Source organism: Copidosoma floridanum, unplaced genomic scaffold (genome assembly GCF_036245765.1).
Source record: "Copidosoma floridanum isolate Cflo_tuat_1 unplaced genomic scaffold, Cflo_Japanese_pri ptg000014l, whole genome shotgun sequence".
NCBI classification, from domain to species: domain Eukaryota; kingdom Metazoa; phylum Arthropoda; class Insecta; order Hymenoptera; family Encyrtidae; genus Copidosoma; species Copidosoma floridanum.
In genome coordinates, this window is record NW_028321891.1 from 5,494,179 (window position 1) to 5,513,030 (window position 18,852).

At 35.9% G+C, this 18,852-nt stretch overlaps 2 protein-coding genes and 1 long non-coding RNA gene across 5 annotated transcripts in view; 2 read left to right on the forward strand and 1 right to left on the reverse strand.

Annotated features, from left to right (window-relative positions):
* LOC106641087 (agrin) overlaps positions 1-18,852 on the forward strand; it is a 199,034-nt gene that overhangs the window by 36,009 nt on the left and 144,173 nt on the right. For all 3 annotated transcript variants that reach the window (XM_089591901.1, XM_089591902.1, XM_089591903.1), the window contains one exon: positions 5,852-5,884. In XM_089591901.1, coding sequence (XP_089448027.1) covers positions 5,852-5,884 — 33 coding nt within the window. The remainder of the gene's footprint in view (positions 1-5,851; positions 5,885-18,852) is intronic.
* On the forward strand, positions 3,019-5,091 carry LOC149374755 (uncharacterized). The gene is made up of 3 exons (XR_016293035.1): positions 3,019-3,127; positions 3,750-4,007; positions 4,075-5,091. It is a non-coding gene; the product is annotated as an uncharacterized LOC149374755 (long non-coding RNA).
* LOC149374756 (uncharacterized) lies at positions 10,662-13,930 on the reverse strand. Its single transcript, XM_089592083.1, has 7 exons — positions 13,876-13,930; positions 13,620-13,773; positions 13,402-13,538; positions 13,222-13,323; positions 12,835-13,123; positions 11,451-11,800; positions 10,662-10,685 (listed from the first exon to the last, which is right to left on the reverse strand). Exons 2-7 carry the CDS (start codon positions 13,666-13,668, stop codon positions 10,662-10,664), a joined length of 951 nt encoding a protein of 316 aa, XP_089448209.1. The 5' UTR covers positions 13,669-13,773; positions 13,876-13,930.

An 18,852-nucleotide genomic window follows, 5' to 3' on the forward strand; every position in this document is an offset into this window, starting at 1 on the left:
ACGCACATATGTACGAGATAACACCTTCAGCCTCGCAGAAGCGTACAAATCTACGGCCCTTCGCGGGATTTTTGTCGACGTCGGAGGGATGGCTAGGCGAGCTCGAGAGACAGTTAAAAAATGAAATGAGCCTCTTCCTCCGCGTAGCTCTTCTCTTTCCTTCCTTCACCCTTTTTTTTTTTTCCTCGTGACGTTGAAAGCTCTTCCGTTATTTTTGCACGATGCCAAGATTTGGCTCAAAAAACATAAAAAAGAATCATCATCACCAGTTGTGCCAGCCTTCCATCAGACAATGAGTGTTTATAATAAAATTTGTGCTCTGACTCTCTACATGACTCTCAAGCAGATCCAGGAAACCACATCGTTTGATCTCAGTAATGGGAAAAAGGTTTTTTCCATCACACCAATATTCACAGTACATGACGCTCCCACCAAAGCACGCGGTACACAAATAAAAAAAAAAACACAGCAAAGATTGCAATCTCGTGCAGTCTAATCGGGCTTGTAACCAGACCAGCACCACCCCTTACAACGTATAACCACGAAGCCGGAGCCCATCTTCGATTTATACGCGTCCCTTTGAAAATTTTCCCAATAAGGTGTACAAAAGGCAAGCCTCGAGCTTTTCACTACCGAGCGCCGCGCGGAATCTTTGCATTTTACGAGTAGAAGGAGGAGGAGGATAAGTCTGCTCCGGTAATATGTTTGCGTCACGTGCGCTCAGTATTTGCTCTCTCCCTCTCTCTCTTCTTCTTCTTCTTCCTCCTCCTTCTTATTTTCCTTATCTTGCCTCCCCACCGGCGCGCCTTTGGATTCATAAGTATGTATATAACATATGTAGCCAAGCCATACCATACGTGTGTGGGCATCACCTGCACACGCGCGGCTTTTCCTCATCGCGTGCCGCGGTACAAGGAGTCGCGGTGTATACCATGCCACCGGCACTGGAAGGTAGTCTGCCTATTTGCTCAAGTCTGCCCGAGACGAGTTACCCCCTGATATATTTGACTGCACGGCTAATGTGTATCCACACGATATCCAATACGTATCCGCGACAGACTCACTGTGTGGATCTTTCTCTCTCTTTATCCGTATTTACATGGAGTTGAGCTTACCAGCCGTATATATGTACAAGTACAAGTACAGTATGCACGGATGTGTGTAAACACGTGCCGTGGCATTAACAGCGTGTACGATGGACTCTTTGCTACACTTATCTATTCTGGTTATTATCGGTATTTGCGTCTCGCTGCGAGTACCTGCACGTACTTTCCTGGTAAATATTCGCGAGGCCTCTCGATATTCACTATATGTTGTGACGGGACCGGTACGCAAACGCGAATTGGGCCAAAAAAATTGTTTCACAACGTGTTTAACTAAGAAATAATTTGACATGCTCGAACTTTTATGGAAAATCGTATTTATTGAAAAAGTTTTCATACAGCTTTTTTGTATCAACATTTCGGTACGACATTGTTATTTGTTTGCTGCATAGGAGAATTTCGTTGAAAACTGATGTTACAGCCAAACTCTATTTAACCTGCTTATTTTTAATTACAGTCACCACTGCGTACAGAAAAAAAATGTAAAAACAAACGCTGCGGTTACTCTTTTGTAATTGTTGCGCAGTGTCACTGTTAATTTTTCAGCAGCGACAATGTAGTACGTGTACACAAGAGAAAACGCAATCAAGCGCCTCTTTGCTTGGTAGGGCTCGGGGTGGCTGAATAATTGACAATTTTTACCTTAACATAAATATAAAGTTTTTTTTGTTGGTTTTCTTGTTTTCAAAAAAATAGTCCTCTCTGCAGGTGCCATTTGTTAACTGTTTACTGATGAGATTTTTTTGTATTATGAAACTCGTCTCGCTGCCCGTACAAGATTACATAACTGAATCCAAAAGCTTTTTTTATGATATCACTAAGTATTACAATCACGTACTTTACGTAAAGGGAAAAACGAAAAAAAAAAAAAAAAAAAAATCGTAAATAGTTGTGCTTTTGGCTTTCGTAGTAACAAAAAGTCCTTATTACTATATATCTCTCCACCTACGCAGGAGCGGCAATTACGGTGCACAAAACAGAGCGACCCAAATTAAAAATATATTCTTGTTTACCCTCATGCACATACCCACCACCGTGAAAATTACGAAAACATCCCCCCTTCCTTTGTTTTACGTTCTACACTTTTTCATTAGCCGTAGCCGAAATCATCCTTTTTTTATTTTTATTTCTCTGCTGTACGATAATTAACGTTATTGAGCCTCGAGAGAACAATAGCAGTAGCGTTTTATTAAGCTGGAAATTCACATCAAAATCTATACTCTAAATAAATTAGTGAAATCGACTAGGTAATGGTTAAAATAAACAGTGAAATGATTTTCGCAGAAAAACTTATGAAGGAATCAACGTTTAGAATATACCACAATTTATGACACTTATTTTTTTTTGTTTACACCCGTTTCTGTAGTAGTAGATTGCATGGTGCTCGAAATTTTTCAGTCAAGCTCTTGAAATACGATAAAGTGTCGAGGTATTTTTTATTGTGAAATCATTAGGATCTTACGATACTCCACCTACACTTGGTATAAAGTTATTCCTACTCTGATGAAAACGATTAGTTATACGGTTAAGAAATGATTAAGTAACAACGACTCAAAACTCTAGATTGACATTAAACGAACATTCATTGACAGCTGTCACGTCCAAAAGTGACGACTTGGAAATATTTCTAAATTTTATTTCACATGCAATGATAAAATTTTAGGGCTCAATAAAGAGCTCAAGTCATGATCTAAGCACTGCTGACATTGAATACTGTGATCCCTAGAAGTGTCGAACAACAATCGATGCGAGACACGAAAACAAAACAAACAAAATCAGTACATCATAACTATACCGGCTTCCCAATCTGAACTAAACATAAAGGAGAGAAAGAGCAAAACTAAGAACTTTGAGGTGAAGTAGGTAAGTACGTTCCTTCACGTGGCGTATTTATTTAGTATCTTACTGCCACGCATCGAGAGTGTTTCAGTGTCTACTGCTGGTCTACTGCTGTTTTCTATTGTTTGATGTCCAGCAACGTTACCCAGTACCAACGCTTGTCGCTTTCGTAGTGATTGTATAAGGTATTAAGTATATTTAGTTACTTTTTAATGATTAATACTATACCTAGAGTAAAAGTATGGCAGAAAATTTACAGAATCAGTTGTTATGTGATGTACTTATGATACTATTATATTGCGTACGAGTTTGCAAAGGCTTCAATTTACGAACCGAGAGGTTTACGGTACGAGCCGAAGGCGAGGGCCGCAACGAGGTTCGTAAAGAAGCCTTTTCGAACGAGTTTCGTACACTATTTTTCCGCCTGAGAACCCAAAATCAAGCGGCGAAGGTGCTATTTTGAGGTTAGAAGGCGGAAAAATATTTTACATATGTAAGTATCGCAGGCAGTGATTTACTTTCATACTATATAAATTATTTTGCGATCAATACTATGTAAATTATTTTGCGATCAATACTATGTACATAATGTTAGAAAACAATTTTTTGCTCTAACAATTTATAATTTATAACTTAATTTTTTATGAAAGCATAATTAAAGTTTTCTATTAGTTTTCTTTTTAAATGTATTGTTTTTAAAACTGGAGTATAACCATTAATCAGTGAAGTATATAATATGAAGTAAAAACCACATAGCTTCAATTTCGCCAAAGATTTTAACAAGTTTTATCTCTGTTTGTAATGTAGATCGCATTACCACGCAGTCCTAGTCGTGTATATATTCAACTCTGGCATCCGATCTATTGGAGAAGTTCGGAAACACAAGCTGCACAACGATAATGTGAGTGATAGTCACAGGCTGTGACTCACAGTTCATTTAAAATATTTGCATTATTATTTCAAGAGAAACAGTTGTTTGTACCGATCGCTGGCAGAACGCAATAATTAACTCCAGAAAATAGTTGATATTTCGATAACAACAACAAGGCTTGCTATCCTTAAAATGTAAGATTATTGAATTTATCAATCATTGATAGTTTTTATTAGTTTGTAATATGAAAATATATTCCAGGTCAGAACAACAGATATCCATTTTAGATTACCGTTTCATAGAAAAATATTACTCATCTATTGATTTGACGTTCCGTATGTTCAATAAATTGTCGGAAAAAATGTCTTTGGGCAATAAACTATGTTATGTGTCGATTAACTATCAATGTGTACATGGAAAAACTTATAATATTCAAACACAATTGAATTTTAATGAATACTATGAATGGTATGAAGTCCGGGACTTAAAGTTTTTTGTAAAAATGAAGGGCATCTTTACCACCATGAGCATTCAAGACAAAGTATTTAAAGCTAATGTGGGATTTGTAGCGTGGGACGAAAATATAAATATGACACTTTATTACAATTCGAATTATGACTCAAGCTCTTTCATAAGAGGTTGGATATGTTTATTTGAAAACAAAAAATTTTGTGATTTTAAAATTACTGTTGAGAATAATCATTTTGATGTACATAAAGCTTTGCTTGCTGCTAAAAGTGTTGTTTTCGAAAAAATTATTGAATCGGACATGCTTGAAAAAAAAACAGGTGAAGTCAAACTTAATAACTACGATGTTGGCACTGTTAAAGATTTAATCTCTTATATATATACCAATGAATACAACAACATCCAAAGGCAACCATATCAATTGTATAAATTGGCTCATTATTTGCAGATGGGCGACTTACAAGACGTATGCGAAAAATATTTCATTGCAAGCATAAGAAAAGAAAATATAATCGAAATATTGAAACTTGTCAGTGTCGACCAATATAAACTTGAAAAATTGAAAGAAATTACCAAACAATATGTTTATGAAAATTTAGAAATTTTAAAAACCGAGGAAATTAAAAAAATTTTCTTGGAATATCCACACTTCTTACTATACTTATTTGAAAATGCTAAGCATATAGAATAAAAATGTGAAAAATGTTTTCTTCATTAGACGTATTTGAATTTAATTTTTATATCACACACGTTTGTAATTCAATGGTCTTCACTTATATTATCAATAAAATACATGAAAATAATTACGAATGAACGTTTCTTATCTATTCAATTCTGAAAAGAAAACACCGATTTTCATGAAAAAGTAAGTTTGCAAACTTTCCGTGGTAACCCGAGACTCCACAAACCCATACACATACAGTTTACATCTTATGTATCTCTAAGCCACCTTGTAAGTCAAAACAAGCAAGTAGAGATAACGAGAGAGCCAAGAAAGGAGGGGTCGGGTGAGGGAGTAAGAGAGATGGACGTTCGTGTACGTCAGTCACGATAATCATCGTGCTATTGGCATATTGGCCCCCTCCAGCGGTTCGCCTAATGTAATTGAGACTGGCGCTGTAACCACGCAAACTAAGCCTTCGAGGAGACGGGAGTGGTGGGGTCTCGCGTGCGTTTTCATCTCTCAATACCTACGTGTGTATAGCCGGAGAGGCCAGATGGTTACTCGAGGCAAAGGCCGGGGGTACGTCGCTGGATGGGCTTAACGCTCGCGAAACACGAACGAGCCGTAATTGATACACCCGTACTGGGACTGAGGTAGAGCTGCAGGGGCTCCCCATCTCACTCGGGTCCCATCTTGGCTCCCTCATCGCTGTATCCGAAATCGATGCAACCCAAGAAGTCACGCTGCCTCCGCGCCTCTCCCTCCGTAATAGGCGCGTTTAGCCCTAGTGACCCACTGTCCTGTCCTTCACGCAATCTCGTGTTTTAACGACAACATTAACTTATATACATTTGCCTATGTGTATGGCCTACCGGAAGTTCTCATGATTTTGTTTGTCTGTTTCAGGTAAGGATCTAAGTTACGCCAGTAATAACGCCGGTGAGTGCTCTTTTAACCATCTAACCCTTGATACTATTAAACAATCTTCTTTCTTTTTCTCGTTTCATTTTTTCCTTAAAATAATACTAATTATGACCTATAGGTTGAGATAAGGTCTTTCTACGTCATCATGATAATATAAGGTTCTTTTAAATCACCAAATGCTCAGAAACGTATTTTTTCGACTCCAGTACGATCAAAGGACAATGAAAATGTACACAGGCATCGGGGATGCAACCCATTATAAATTGGAAAATACGGAATGGGTTCATCGATGCAAAACAAAAAAAAATCACTTGTAATATCTTTGTTGCTTTATCAGCACGTTTTTCCACCTTTGCCGTTGATTTCATTAATACCCTTCCTTTGTACAAGCCATATAGGCAGATTCACGCGTTCGCTTTGTATCTTATTCGCGCGTAGTCACTGCCTGGGGGTAAGTGTATCGGGCACACACACTCATACGAATAGAGAAAGAGGAGCTTGAACGAGGATAGATATAAAGGAAAAACTCGTGAAACACGAAAGGGGTATAACGAAGTATGGGGAGTATAAAGGGAGGCTCCGAGATCTACGGAGGCCAAAGCGATACAGAGAGAGAGTCTCGAATTCGTTTTCGAAGCATATATATACCGAGTAGCTGTTGCCGGTGTCGCGCGGGTTTACGAGCTTCCATTTGAAGAAAAGGGAAGCACCAGTCGAAGACTGCCTCGGATATATACATTTGAAGGAAGGGAGAAAGGGGCCGATGCGGGTTTTCTCGGTTTTCAGAGCGGGTAATTCGCCTGATTAGAGGAGAGAAGCCAAAGGGAGGAGGAACCACGCCTCGCTTCGTTGGTTTCAATTTTCGCGGCCCAGCGATCTGGGAAAATGATTTGGGACTATAGGACAGTATACCTGTTTGGCGATCGGGTACCCATATTTATGAGTTTTTTTGCTTTCTGCACTAAAGAATAGGAAACGGAACTGACCAAACTATACAAGCGATGGTTACCAACATAATCCTTCCAAAATCTACACTGGATGTTAATTGTAATCTCGCGTCTGCTCGAACGAGTGGGCTCAAAGCGTAATTATATTTTTCCACTGTCCCTCTCACCAACTCGCGGACAAGGCAAACCCATCTAAATTCCACGTACGGCCGAGCTCCGTTTGCACGAGGGGCCCTATACTAAAATTTCATTCGAGTTCGCATTACACGCAAAAACAAAAAAAAACCTTGTAATCTGGCGTATTCCGCGAAACCGCGAATAATATTCACGGCCCCTCCACGCGCATATTACCCTTACGCCCGGCGGGGTCACAAAGGATAATTTCCAGGGAGGCGCAGGCATTTTCGACTTCGCATGTACCTTCCACACGGTGAGCCGAAAAGAAAAACGATAAAGCAAGAGCGAGGAAAACGCGGCCGAATTAAATCGCGTTTTAATCTCCTCGTGGCGGTCATCCCCCTCCCTATCCATGCAGTTGCAAAAAATCAGTTTTTACCGTTGCACAGCGCGTGCCACTTTTCCTTTTTCGCTGCCTCGGCTGGTGGTGTACGAAAAACGTACGCGGCCGCGCATCCGTCCGATTATGCATTCGCACGAGCGCGGGGGATCAGCGGTAGAATTGAAAAACACATTTATCTTGCGGCTCCTCTCGTCCCGCGTCGTCTCTCCCTGCCGAAGCCGCGGAGCGCGTATATATATATTTCCAGTTTCGTTGCGCACTGTCTTACGCTAATGCATTATGGATTACCTCGTGCCCGGCGGTGTTGGATGTGCTCGGCAATGCCGCTGCTGCTGCTGATTTAATTGCCGGGTTTTCGCTCGCCGTTTCGACATACGTGAGCCATTGCGCGTTTGTGATTTTTTTTCTTTTTTTTTTGCCGATGTATTGGAAACTTGATTCGCTTTTGTTCAAGTGGTACAATCAACCGCATTGATACATCCTCGTGTTGCTCTATTGAGTGGAAACCTAATCACGAGCATTTTATACAGGCTATGATTCAACAACGTACTATAATATTATTAATTTGTGGGCTTGTACAACTCGAATGGTATAATATTGTACACGTCATGCTAATTAAACGCTTGTATTTATACTTTGCAGCTAATCCACTTGTTTTCAAACTGAACTCTGATGGGCCCTTACTTTTCAAATAGAAATCAATAGCTGGTAATCCACGGAATGGAAAAATTTCGTTTTTTTTTTTCTAATACTTGTTGCCATCACCACTAGATTTTTTTTTTCATTATTTTACTTTTCCTCAAACACGCTACTTTAACAACTGTACAAAACACACTTGGAGCGACTCATTCAACGAAACGCGCATGGAGCAATGGCTGTATCCGTCGCAACTGAACTTTATCGGATACAAAACTCGGGGCAATCAAGCTGGAGGGTCGGGAATCGCGCCTTACGTTCACTTCGACGCGCCAGCTGTGAATAAAATCCATACCGTGGAAGCGACGGTGTCGTAGCGATCCCGACGAATTCAATTGAACGGCTGCTCCATCGCTTCATCAGCACCGCCCGGGTAAAAGCACGGGCAGAGAGAGAGGAGGGATGGATAACTCGAGAAAATTAATTTGAGGGTGGGCTAAGGCGATTATTGCCAGCCGAGAATTAAGTTCTACCCGCGCGTACACCGGAACAAATCACGAGCTAAATTTCATTTTCTTACGAGCGTTTCGCGAATGTAGTCGCGAGAGGCTAATTGACTGATAAACGAGAGATTATGTTGCAGGAGGGAGCGAGGGGTGTGTAGATGTTGGTTTAACTTTGGGCAGGTCGTGTTGGTGGAATATGATAAGTTAATAATAACAGAAGCCAAGCTCCTCTGAGCTGCTATGACGAAACTGATACTATGGTTTCATTATTGAACGGTTATTATAGATGGGACGAGAACGACAACTCCCAACATTTGGGGCTAATCCGAGCTTTGCATTAGTGCTGCGTATTTGATCTAGGATAAAAAAATATCAATTTTAGATTATATTTCCATTTGATTTATAAATAAGTGTCCAGATGAGAAAAATCAAATGATCCTAAGGTTTTTCTTTATTCAACGTTATGCCAATCATGTCAATTTTGCCAACTAATTTGGCAGATGAAGAGTGAGATGGTTAATATTTATTTTTACTTCCTCAATAAAATTGACAGAATTATTGACTAGAGCAAAAATCTTAACTTCACAGTATTAATCATATTAAATGGACGGAAATGGATTTTTCATTATTTTTATACTCTTATTGATAGTGGAACTAAAGCATTACGTAAAATATTTACCTGCTTTTTCAGATGTCACTTTGCTTTTTGATTGGATAACTCTACCGTCAAGTATAACAAACAGAAAGTAAAATGATTTATTTATCTTTCTCAGACAACCATTGTCTAGGTTTGGTTTGGTTACACAATTCAAACAACGGAAATATAACGCACTGATGCATGTGGTACCTCAATTGCACTTACAAAGTATACTCATGACGAAAGAATACAACATTTTCAATTAATGCATTATCACAACACCAAAGATTGAGCACTCATGTTGAAAAAAAATGTTTTTACTAGTATAAATGAAGACTAGTAAAGTCCACAACAATAGCGTCCTCGTTTCTCGTAATGATGGTTTTTTCGAGCTCACGCGAACAATACCGAAACCAGCAAATGCACTTGAAACTGCGATCGCACAAAAGAGGGCTACGATAGGTGGAAGGGAGGAGGTGGAGGCGAATGATTTCGCAGTTCGTCCATCGGAGGTCATTAGCCCAAATGGTCGTAGGGATTCTCTCTATTGACTACATGTTCGGGTCGTTCGTATAGGCGTGGATCATTTTAAGATGTATAGCACACAAAAATGACGTGCTGATATTTACACGGCCTTACAACCACCTTGATTGAATTATAGATTGACTATTATTGTCACTTGAGTGCGCTCACACGTACGGGGTACCGAGTTTTTGCAGCCAATCGAATTTTCAATATCCGCTGGAACCTTGTGAATTTTCAATGACCTAGATCTAATAAATTTCGGATTTTCTGAAATTTTTTTCCATTGGAAATTCATCCAAAATGTTTAAAAAGTCTAAAGAAATTTCGCATTCATTAAATTCACGAGATTTTTACTTTTCAGAGAGATTTATTTATCGCATGAGAAGAGTCAATCAAATTATAGCGCTGCAAAAAGTAATTGGGTCTTCTGAAATGATCTCAGCAAGCAGAATCTCATCAAACATGTAAATTGAATTATACCAAAGCAAACATTGGCAGTATAGTCTCTTGATAAATATTATATTTAATTTGAAACTGAAAATTGAGGTAAGGAGCAAACGTTTGATACAGATCTTGGATTCCTAATGAGGGGAAGTTTCCAAGGTTTGTCGTCAACTCTGGAAATAAGTGCGCAAAGTTTCGTTCAAGATAAACAAACCACATCATTTTGGAAGGCTTGATGAGCTCCCTTTTCTAGAGAAACTTTCTCTCCGTTTCCTCTTTCGCAACATTTTGTGCTTGAGACATGTATTGTGTAAACAAGAGCTGTGCAATGAACTTAACAAATAGTCATTTTTCATGATTTTTGACATAAAAAATTATGATTACGCAGCAGTTTTGTAAATAATTAATATTTTAAAATACATAGATCACATCAAAACAAATTACCGCAGAAATTAATAAATTATAGGTTTTTGACATCAACATCTTGAAAATATACGAAAGATGACAGCAATACGCTGTTTCGCTTATAGTTCGTATAGGAGTCATAAACACAAATAAAATTGATAATGGTCTAGAATTATTTAATCAGATCTATTGACATCTGAAAATTCATATTACAAAAGAAATATTAATTGAGTACAAAAAACCTCTTCCTCAAAATAATAATACTACTTAACTATTACTACTAGTAAACAAACATGCATTTGATAACATTTTCGTTTACTTGTTTCAACAAACGAAGTTGTCATTATTATTATTAAAAAAATCTTATTTCAAAAAATAAAACAGGCTTCATCATTATTCATTATCGTTATTTCGACAACTACAACTTGTGACTACCATGTTTGGCAAGTATCGGAGGACAGCTTGACCTTTTCTATCACAATAAGCAGCTATAATACGTGCCATCTTTTTTGGAGCACAGCATCGATCTCTTGTTTCGACTTCTTGTCTCCTGTAAATAATTTCCTAAAACAGAAAAAAGCGGATGGTCATTAACTTATTAAAGCATAAAAAATAAGGCTTCATTACGTAAGCTGATAAAACATTATTAATGTGTAGTGCTGATGTTAAAGGTGATGATAATACAGAGTCGGTATACTAACAGTGTCAACGAGTGTTGATACTAATAAGTATATTCTCCTAAAGAGGGTAACAGTAATTCTTACTGATCAGTTTTAAATGAAAGGATCATAAGAGTGCCCGTTACTATATATTAATTTAAATTTTCATTCCTATCATCAGTTTAGTTTTACTATAAAATTTAATTAAAATAGTAAAGAGAAATACATCTACAAGAATGTGTAAGATAAACCTAAAGCTTTTAAATAAAATACTTAAGTTTCGATACAAAAGTAAAACTTACCTGCATTTTAAAGTATAATGTATCTGTGAATTCCTGATTTTTACAGTGGCCTAAGCATTGATAAGCGTTGTAACTTTTAGGTCCAATAAGTTGTATGCCCAACTCTTCAAAATCAATGTGCATATCATGCCTGTTGCATGGGTGGATGCTTGCATTGTAGCGTTCGTAACTGCCATTCTTCCACGAATTTAAAATTTCCCGCTTTGATCTAGACCCAGTGGATTCCGTAGAGGATGTTCTTTCAATCTCAAGCTCATCCTTCTTATCACCACTCGGTTTTGGTTTATTGCGTTCCTTAAGAATTTTATAAACTTCTTCTGATGTAATTTGCCTCCTTTTTGGTGAAAATTCTACAATGAAATTTTACAGGAGAAATGAAAAAGTGTTTTTTCCAGCCTACACAGAATGCGAACCATGATAAATTTTATTTTTAGAGATTTATCTACATTCAAGGAACTATTATTCATAGGGAAGCTTTATCCTTGTCGTAAGCACAAAGACAAACTCTGCTACCTCCCATGTTTTTTGAATAAATTTGTTAAAAAAAAAATCAAATAATCAGGTGTATTTTCATCTAGTATTAAAAACTACCGTAAAAAATTATGTATCATCATACCTAAAAATAAATCAAATGAACAGGATAGAAGCAATCGTTTTAAAAAAGTGCACAATTAAATTTTTATGTACGTGGAAACGTGAACATAATGACCCTTATTATAAGACTTGGTATCGAAAATTTTCGAGAAATGCCGATGCTTTGTCTAATTATCATTGCGGACACATTTTTTGTACTGATATAAATTTTCTCCAATCACTATAGAACTATGATCATTCTTTGTGTTTAAAAAAGAAAAATACACTTATCTCTCGATAAGTAGAAATGAATGTTTAGTATTATTTAATTAAGAAATAAGTATTGTTCATAACTTATAAATATGAAGAAATCCAAAAAAATGTCACATTTTTGTCCACATTAGAATACAAAAATTTTTTTTCAGGCACGCCTTTGAGATAGGGCTTATTTTACTCGTTATGTCATGTACTATAAGGAAAAAATATTAAACGGGGGGTTGATTGAGGGTGACATATGAGGGTGTTTAAACTTTTTTCTTCATAGTACATGAACTTACGAGTGGAATGAGCCCCATCTCGAAGATGTGACTAAAAAAAAAATTTTTATGAAAGTCATTACTTACACAATAAATTGTAAGCCTTTGTAATTGGGCCATTTGGCCCGTTACTTAAATAAATAAATAAAATGGGGGACAAAAATGGAATATTTTTTGTGGATTTCCTCATGTATATTTCTTAATACATTTCTAACTAGTAGTTCCCAGGCTAGTATTCGCCCATCAATTTTATTTATTGTAAAGAAAAAACTCACCACACTTTTTTCTATTGGCATATGTTGTCTCATCAACTTCAACATGCCCAAGCCCTTCATGTTGTTCTACTATGTGCCTTTTCTTTCGATTGTCATTATACTGATTGTTAGATGCATCAGTGTTGTAATTGTTGAATAGAACAAACATTGCCTGATCTTCTGGTTCATTATCATTACGGTGTCGAGTGAGTAACTCACATCCGGGATTGCATGATGTGACAATAAGAACTCCGAGATTTGGTGATTCCCCGGATACCCACGATCGTGCAAGTGGTGTCACTACTAATGGCTTCGAAAAGGATGTATATTTTACAAAAGGAACAAGTAAAAATGTAGTAACTTTTTAATTTATTTTCTCAAATGTATTCAAAGGACTTTGAAACTTACTTCCCGAAGAAAACTATCAGCATTGGATCTACGAGACATGATAAGGCGGTGAAGTTTGGGATTATCTAAGCTCATGTTCGGTAATACCTGGTAAACTTGTATCTAGGGACAATTTCTCGTATAATTGATGAATAGTGTATGGCTATTGCAGTGTTTTATTTTATTTATATTAATACTTACATAACAAGTGGGATAAGAAATTGATGTGTGCCTCACTACCTGAACTTGCACGTGTATCTCGGCCCTCCGTACACTTTCATTCTCCTTTATACCATATAGGTGGAAGTTGTACAACTTTGAAAATGGATCCCTGACATCTGCAAAAAATAGCAATACATTAATTATAGTTATGTTGAATGATAAGCTCAAATTTTTATTCTTATTTTATACTAGCATACCTATTTCAAGGAAGGTTCGCATAACTTCAGAGCCATAGGGAAGACCCATTGGTCCACAAGACTCTGTGCCTACAGCTTCCTCGTAAAAAAAAAATGTGTAGTCCTGTGGAGGTCCATGACAAACTTTAACTGTTCCTCTCTTAATACCTATTTTCTTCATAAATATATAATACAATAATTGTTTTTAAATTCTTAGTAAAATAATAGACGTTCAGGCCAAAAAATGAATAACCTTACGAAAAAATTATTATCTTACTTTTCGAAATTTCTCGATTAACTGCTGCCTTTTGTTCAACTTTTCCGGAACTGGATCCACTTCAGTATATTTTAGATTAACAGCTGAAGGTACTTTTTTTTCGCCAGAACGAAAGTTCATAGCGTTGGTAATGTTGATTACGGTAAATACTATTAAAAATATCGTAATTCGTGACATATTTTATACATGTGACATGTATTTGCACAAAAAAAAATTAAAGTCTTTTTTAGTTTGCACTATTGTTGAATAATGAATATTCGTTATTTACTACGGCAATTCGTTTTATGCAATATATCTAATTTTTACTACTACTCTATTAGTTGCTAGTTACACTCTCTGCTTCTCTAAGCATACTGAGTATAAATGGCAATGTACATACATTCCTTCTTTATGAAACTGTTTCTACGAAACAATTTAATAAGCATTAGAGAGTGATTCCCTACTCTCCACACTGTGCCGTAAACCAATGTATCCACTTCGATATTGCTTGTTACAGAAATTCTATTGATGAGCTATGGGTTTTTGATCCTTTATTTATTCGTTTGGAGGCAGTCACTGGCATTTACACCTCAATATGTTAGTGAAAAAAGTGATTTAGAAAAGATGTGACACATTTTTTTTAAATTTCGATGAAAAAATAAGTTTCAAAAAACGCACCTCTTTTTTTAGCATCTTTTTTCAGGTGTTTACAACAAAAAATTAATTTTCTCAGTAGTGCTATATTGACAGTAGTAAAAAGTACGATGAAGTATAGCCCCAATATGCTATGCAGTAGCGTTAATACAATTAATCCAAATTTTTAACGTAACTGTTTTCATACATTCATGTGAACTTTACTTACCAGTCTGAAAAAATTACATCTTCATTAAACATGATCAATCCAGAAACAGAAGTACTGATGCCGCTCAATTAAAATATTTCTTTCCCTTCCTAATATCATCTTTCCCTCTTTCTTTTTGTCCCTCTTTTAACAGGCCAACGGCCTTGACTGACGATTTCAAAGCTCATTTACTATATCTGCAATAGTGCTTTGGGACAATCTATCATTCTATATTTTAATATCTACAACGCTTTCATCTCTAATCCTCAGTACAAATCTTTACTTGCTCGAGATTAAAGTTTTATTAAAGAATACTACGGGACATTTTTTTTTTTTAACTTTGCGTGCGTTGTGTGTATTGTGAGTTTGGATGATCGGGAGGCTTGTGGGTTCTACTGAGTCATCTAGTCCCGTAAAGCGCTGAATCATTAAATTATTTGTAGATCTCATTATTATCATTTAAATTACGTTTGTAATACTAATGTATCTTTATGTTTTTACTTTATTTTTTTTATTATTTTTTTATAATTTAAAATTCGAATTTGTTTTGTAAAATTGGCCCTTTGCATAGATAAATATTTTTATAAATCAGTCAACCCATCTTTCTCTATTCCTCTATTTCCTATTTGGCAACATTTCTTCCTCAACACATGTATTTTGTAAACAAAAGTTTTGCAATGCATTAGAATCTTCCTTCTTCATAATTTTTAATATTATAATAAAAAATTATCATTGGGCAACAGTTTCATAAATTGTAATATTATTGAAAACTTGAAAAAATTAGTATTAATTAGATTGTATCTGGAAATGTCGTATCAAAAATAATCACGTGAATGTAATCAAACTATTTTTCAATGCAGGAATTGCTACTTGACAAAATATTTTGGAGATCAATTTCGTAAAAGTGCACGAAAGATGACAGCAATTTGCTGTTTCTCTTATGGTCTGAAAGTAGTTATAACACATAAACAAAACTTATTATGATCTGGAATCTATACTACGTAACGTTTACTATATTCGTAAATAAGCATCTACTTGATATTTTAATTTATATGCATTTATAGATAAAATTACCATTACTTATCAAATAATGTCTTACAATAAAAACGTGAACCTACTCTGGAAATAACGTAAGTTTTATAATTATTCATTATCGTTATTTCGACAACTGCAACTTGTAACTACCATGTTTGTCAGGTAACGGAGGACAGCTTGACCTTTTCTATCACAATAAGCTACTGGAATTTTCGTCATCTTGTTAGGAGCACAGCGGCAATCTCTTATTTCAACTTTTTGTCTTCTGTAAATAATTTCCTAAAACAGGAAAACATATTTATTGAAAAATAAAAAATTAAAGTAACCAGCATCTTATTGTGTGACCAGATAAAACTTCATTAAAAATTTTTCTCGAAAAATACCTAAAAAGGATGTTAACTAACTTAAGACTTTTTTGTAAAACTTACTCGAATATTGGAGTATACTGTAGAAACATACTCCTGTTTTTTACAGTGGCCTAAGCATTGATAAGCGTTGTAACTTTTAGGTCCAATAAGTTGTATGCCCAACTCTTCAAAATCAATGTGCATATCATGCCTGTCACATGGGCGGATGCTTGTGTTGTAGCGTTCGTAACTGCCATTCAACCACAAATTTGAAATTTCTCGCTTTGATCTAGACCCAGTGGATTCCGTAGAGGATGTTCTTTCAACCTCAAGCTCATCTTTTTTGTCACAACTCGGTTTTGGTTTATTGCGTTCCTTAAGAATTTTATAAACTTCTTCTGATGTAATTTGCCTCCTTTTTGGTGAGAATTCTACAATGAAATTTTACAGGAGAAATGCAAAAGTGTTTTTTTTAAGCTCAATTAACAAAGTTATATCTTTCCAGCTTGCACAGATTGTGTACCATGGTAAATTTTAGAGACTTATCTACATACAAAGACTATAAATTTTTATGATTCTTGTCGTCAAAATGTAAATTTGTAACTGTAATGAACAAAAATTATCTTAACATCGTTCCTAACTATCATCATATTTCTTGCTAATTCTCAGTTTAATTGGTTCTGAAGTTGCTTAAAAAATGAAAGTAGGACGCTACCATCCAACAGCCCATCAATCTTATTCATTGTAAAGAAAAAACTCACCAAAATTCTTCCTGTGGGAATAGTGGGCTGGCTCATCAACTTCAACATGCCCAAGCCCTTCATGTTGTTCTACTATGTGCCTTTTCTTTCGACTGTCATTATACTGATTGTTAGATGCATCAGTGTTGTAATTGTTGAATAGAACAAACATTGCCTGATCTTCTGGTTCATTATCATTACGGTGTCGAGTGAGTAACTCAAATCCGGGATTGCATGATGTGACAATAAGAACTCCGAGATTTGGTGATTCCCCGGATACCCACGATCGTGCAAGTGATGTCACTTCTAATGGCTTTGAAAAGGATGTATATTTTACAAAAGGAACAAGTCAAATGTTAGTAACTTTTTAATTTATTTTCTCAAATTTAACAAAGGACTTTGAAACTCACTTCCCGCAGAAAATTGACAGCCATGGATGTACGAGACATGATAAGGCGGTGAAGTTCGGGATTATCTAAGCTCATGTTCGGTAATACCTGGTAAACTTGTATCTAGGGACAATTTCTCGTATAATTGATGAATAGTGTATGGCTATTGCAGTGTTTTATTTTATTTATATTAATACTTACATAACAAGTGGGATAAGAAATTGATGTGTGCCTCACTACCTGAACTTGCACGTGTATCTCGGCCCTCCGTACACTTTCATTCTCCTTTATACCATATAGGTGGAAGTTGTACAACTTTGAAAATGGATCCCTGACATCTGTGAAAAATAGCAGTACAACAATCATAGTCGTGTTTAATGACTAACTCAAATTTTGATTCCAATCTTTTAAAACTTTTTCAAGTATACTTTTTTCAAGGAAAGTTCGTATAACTTGAGCCTCGTAGGGAAGATCCATTGGCATGCCATTTTTACCTATAGCTACCTCGTAATAAAAGGATACGTAGTCCTGTGGAGGTCCGTTACACACTGTAACATTTCCTGTCCGTATGCCTATTTTCTTTGTGAAAAAAGCACGTAATAATTTTTTTTTTTAAGGACAAAATAAGGCCAATACATGTATAACCTTGAGGTGAATTGGGCGATTGATATCGTATAGAAGGTGGGGTAAAGGATCTCTCATTAAATTAACGCTTTCCAAAAGAGTATCTGCTAAGTGACAAGTGTTTAATGGCAATTTTCTAGATGGTTAAAAGGTTAAACATATTATTTATGTACCGCATGTACATTCGGTATACTTCATTTACGTAACATCTGAATTTTATAGTTTTTTTTTCATTTCACTCAAAATCGCCCAATACACCTTACATAAACATTCTCAACTTACCTTTCTAGATTTTTCGATTAACCGCTGTCTGATATTTAACTCTTTTGGCACTTGATCTATTTCAACATCTTTTGAATTCATGGCTGGAGGTTCTTTTCTTTTTTTAGAATAGAAGTTTATGGCATTCGTAATATTTATTACAATAAATACTAATAAAAATATCGTAATCCGTGACATCTTTTCTACTTGTGGTATGTAATCTTACAAAAAACTCGAAATCCTTTTTAGTATGTACTATTGTTGGATAATAGACACTCGTTATTTACTACAGCAGTACATTTTATGCAACGTATCTACCTCATAGGCTAGTAGGAGTCTCAACTTTCGTACTACTCTATTGACTAGTTTTTGCGAACTAATTTAATAAGCATTAGAAAGTAATCCCCTACTCTTCGAACTATACCAAGCAGAGACTAGCCAGAAGATGCCACGATAGTAGCGTAAAAATTTTTGAATTTCAAGAGTATGGCGTGCTGATAACGTTTAGCTCAAAAATATTGCTTAAAGCACTTTTCGGGAATTCATTTTTAGATTTTATCCACATTTCCTTTCTGAAGTAAGAGTTTGGAGATACGAAATAAAATTAATTAGAATTCTCAGATAACACTAAACACTTAATAGTTTTCAAATTCTTTACTCAGAATTATGGCCTTGTAAAATATGTATCTATATAGTTTCCTATATCTAATTTGAAACTTCATACAACATTTGTTGTACACTACCTTTTAAAATAAGTACGT

Bases quoted from the DNA above. Each gene is read 5' to 3' on its own strand.
- LOC149374756 (XM_089592083.1), bottom strand. From the start codon at position 13,668: ATGGGTCTTCCCTATGGCTCTGAAGTTATGCGAACCTTCCTTGAAATA. The intron at 13,539-13,619 runs GTATGCTAGTAT...TATTTTTTGCAG, and splicing joins GCGAACCTTCCTTGAAATAG to ATGTCAGGGATCCATTTTCA. The intron at 13,124-13,221 runs GTAAGTTTCAAA...TCCTTTTCGAAG, and splicing joins CTGATAGTTTTCTTCGGGAA to CCATTAGTAGTGACACCACT.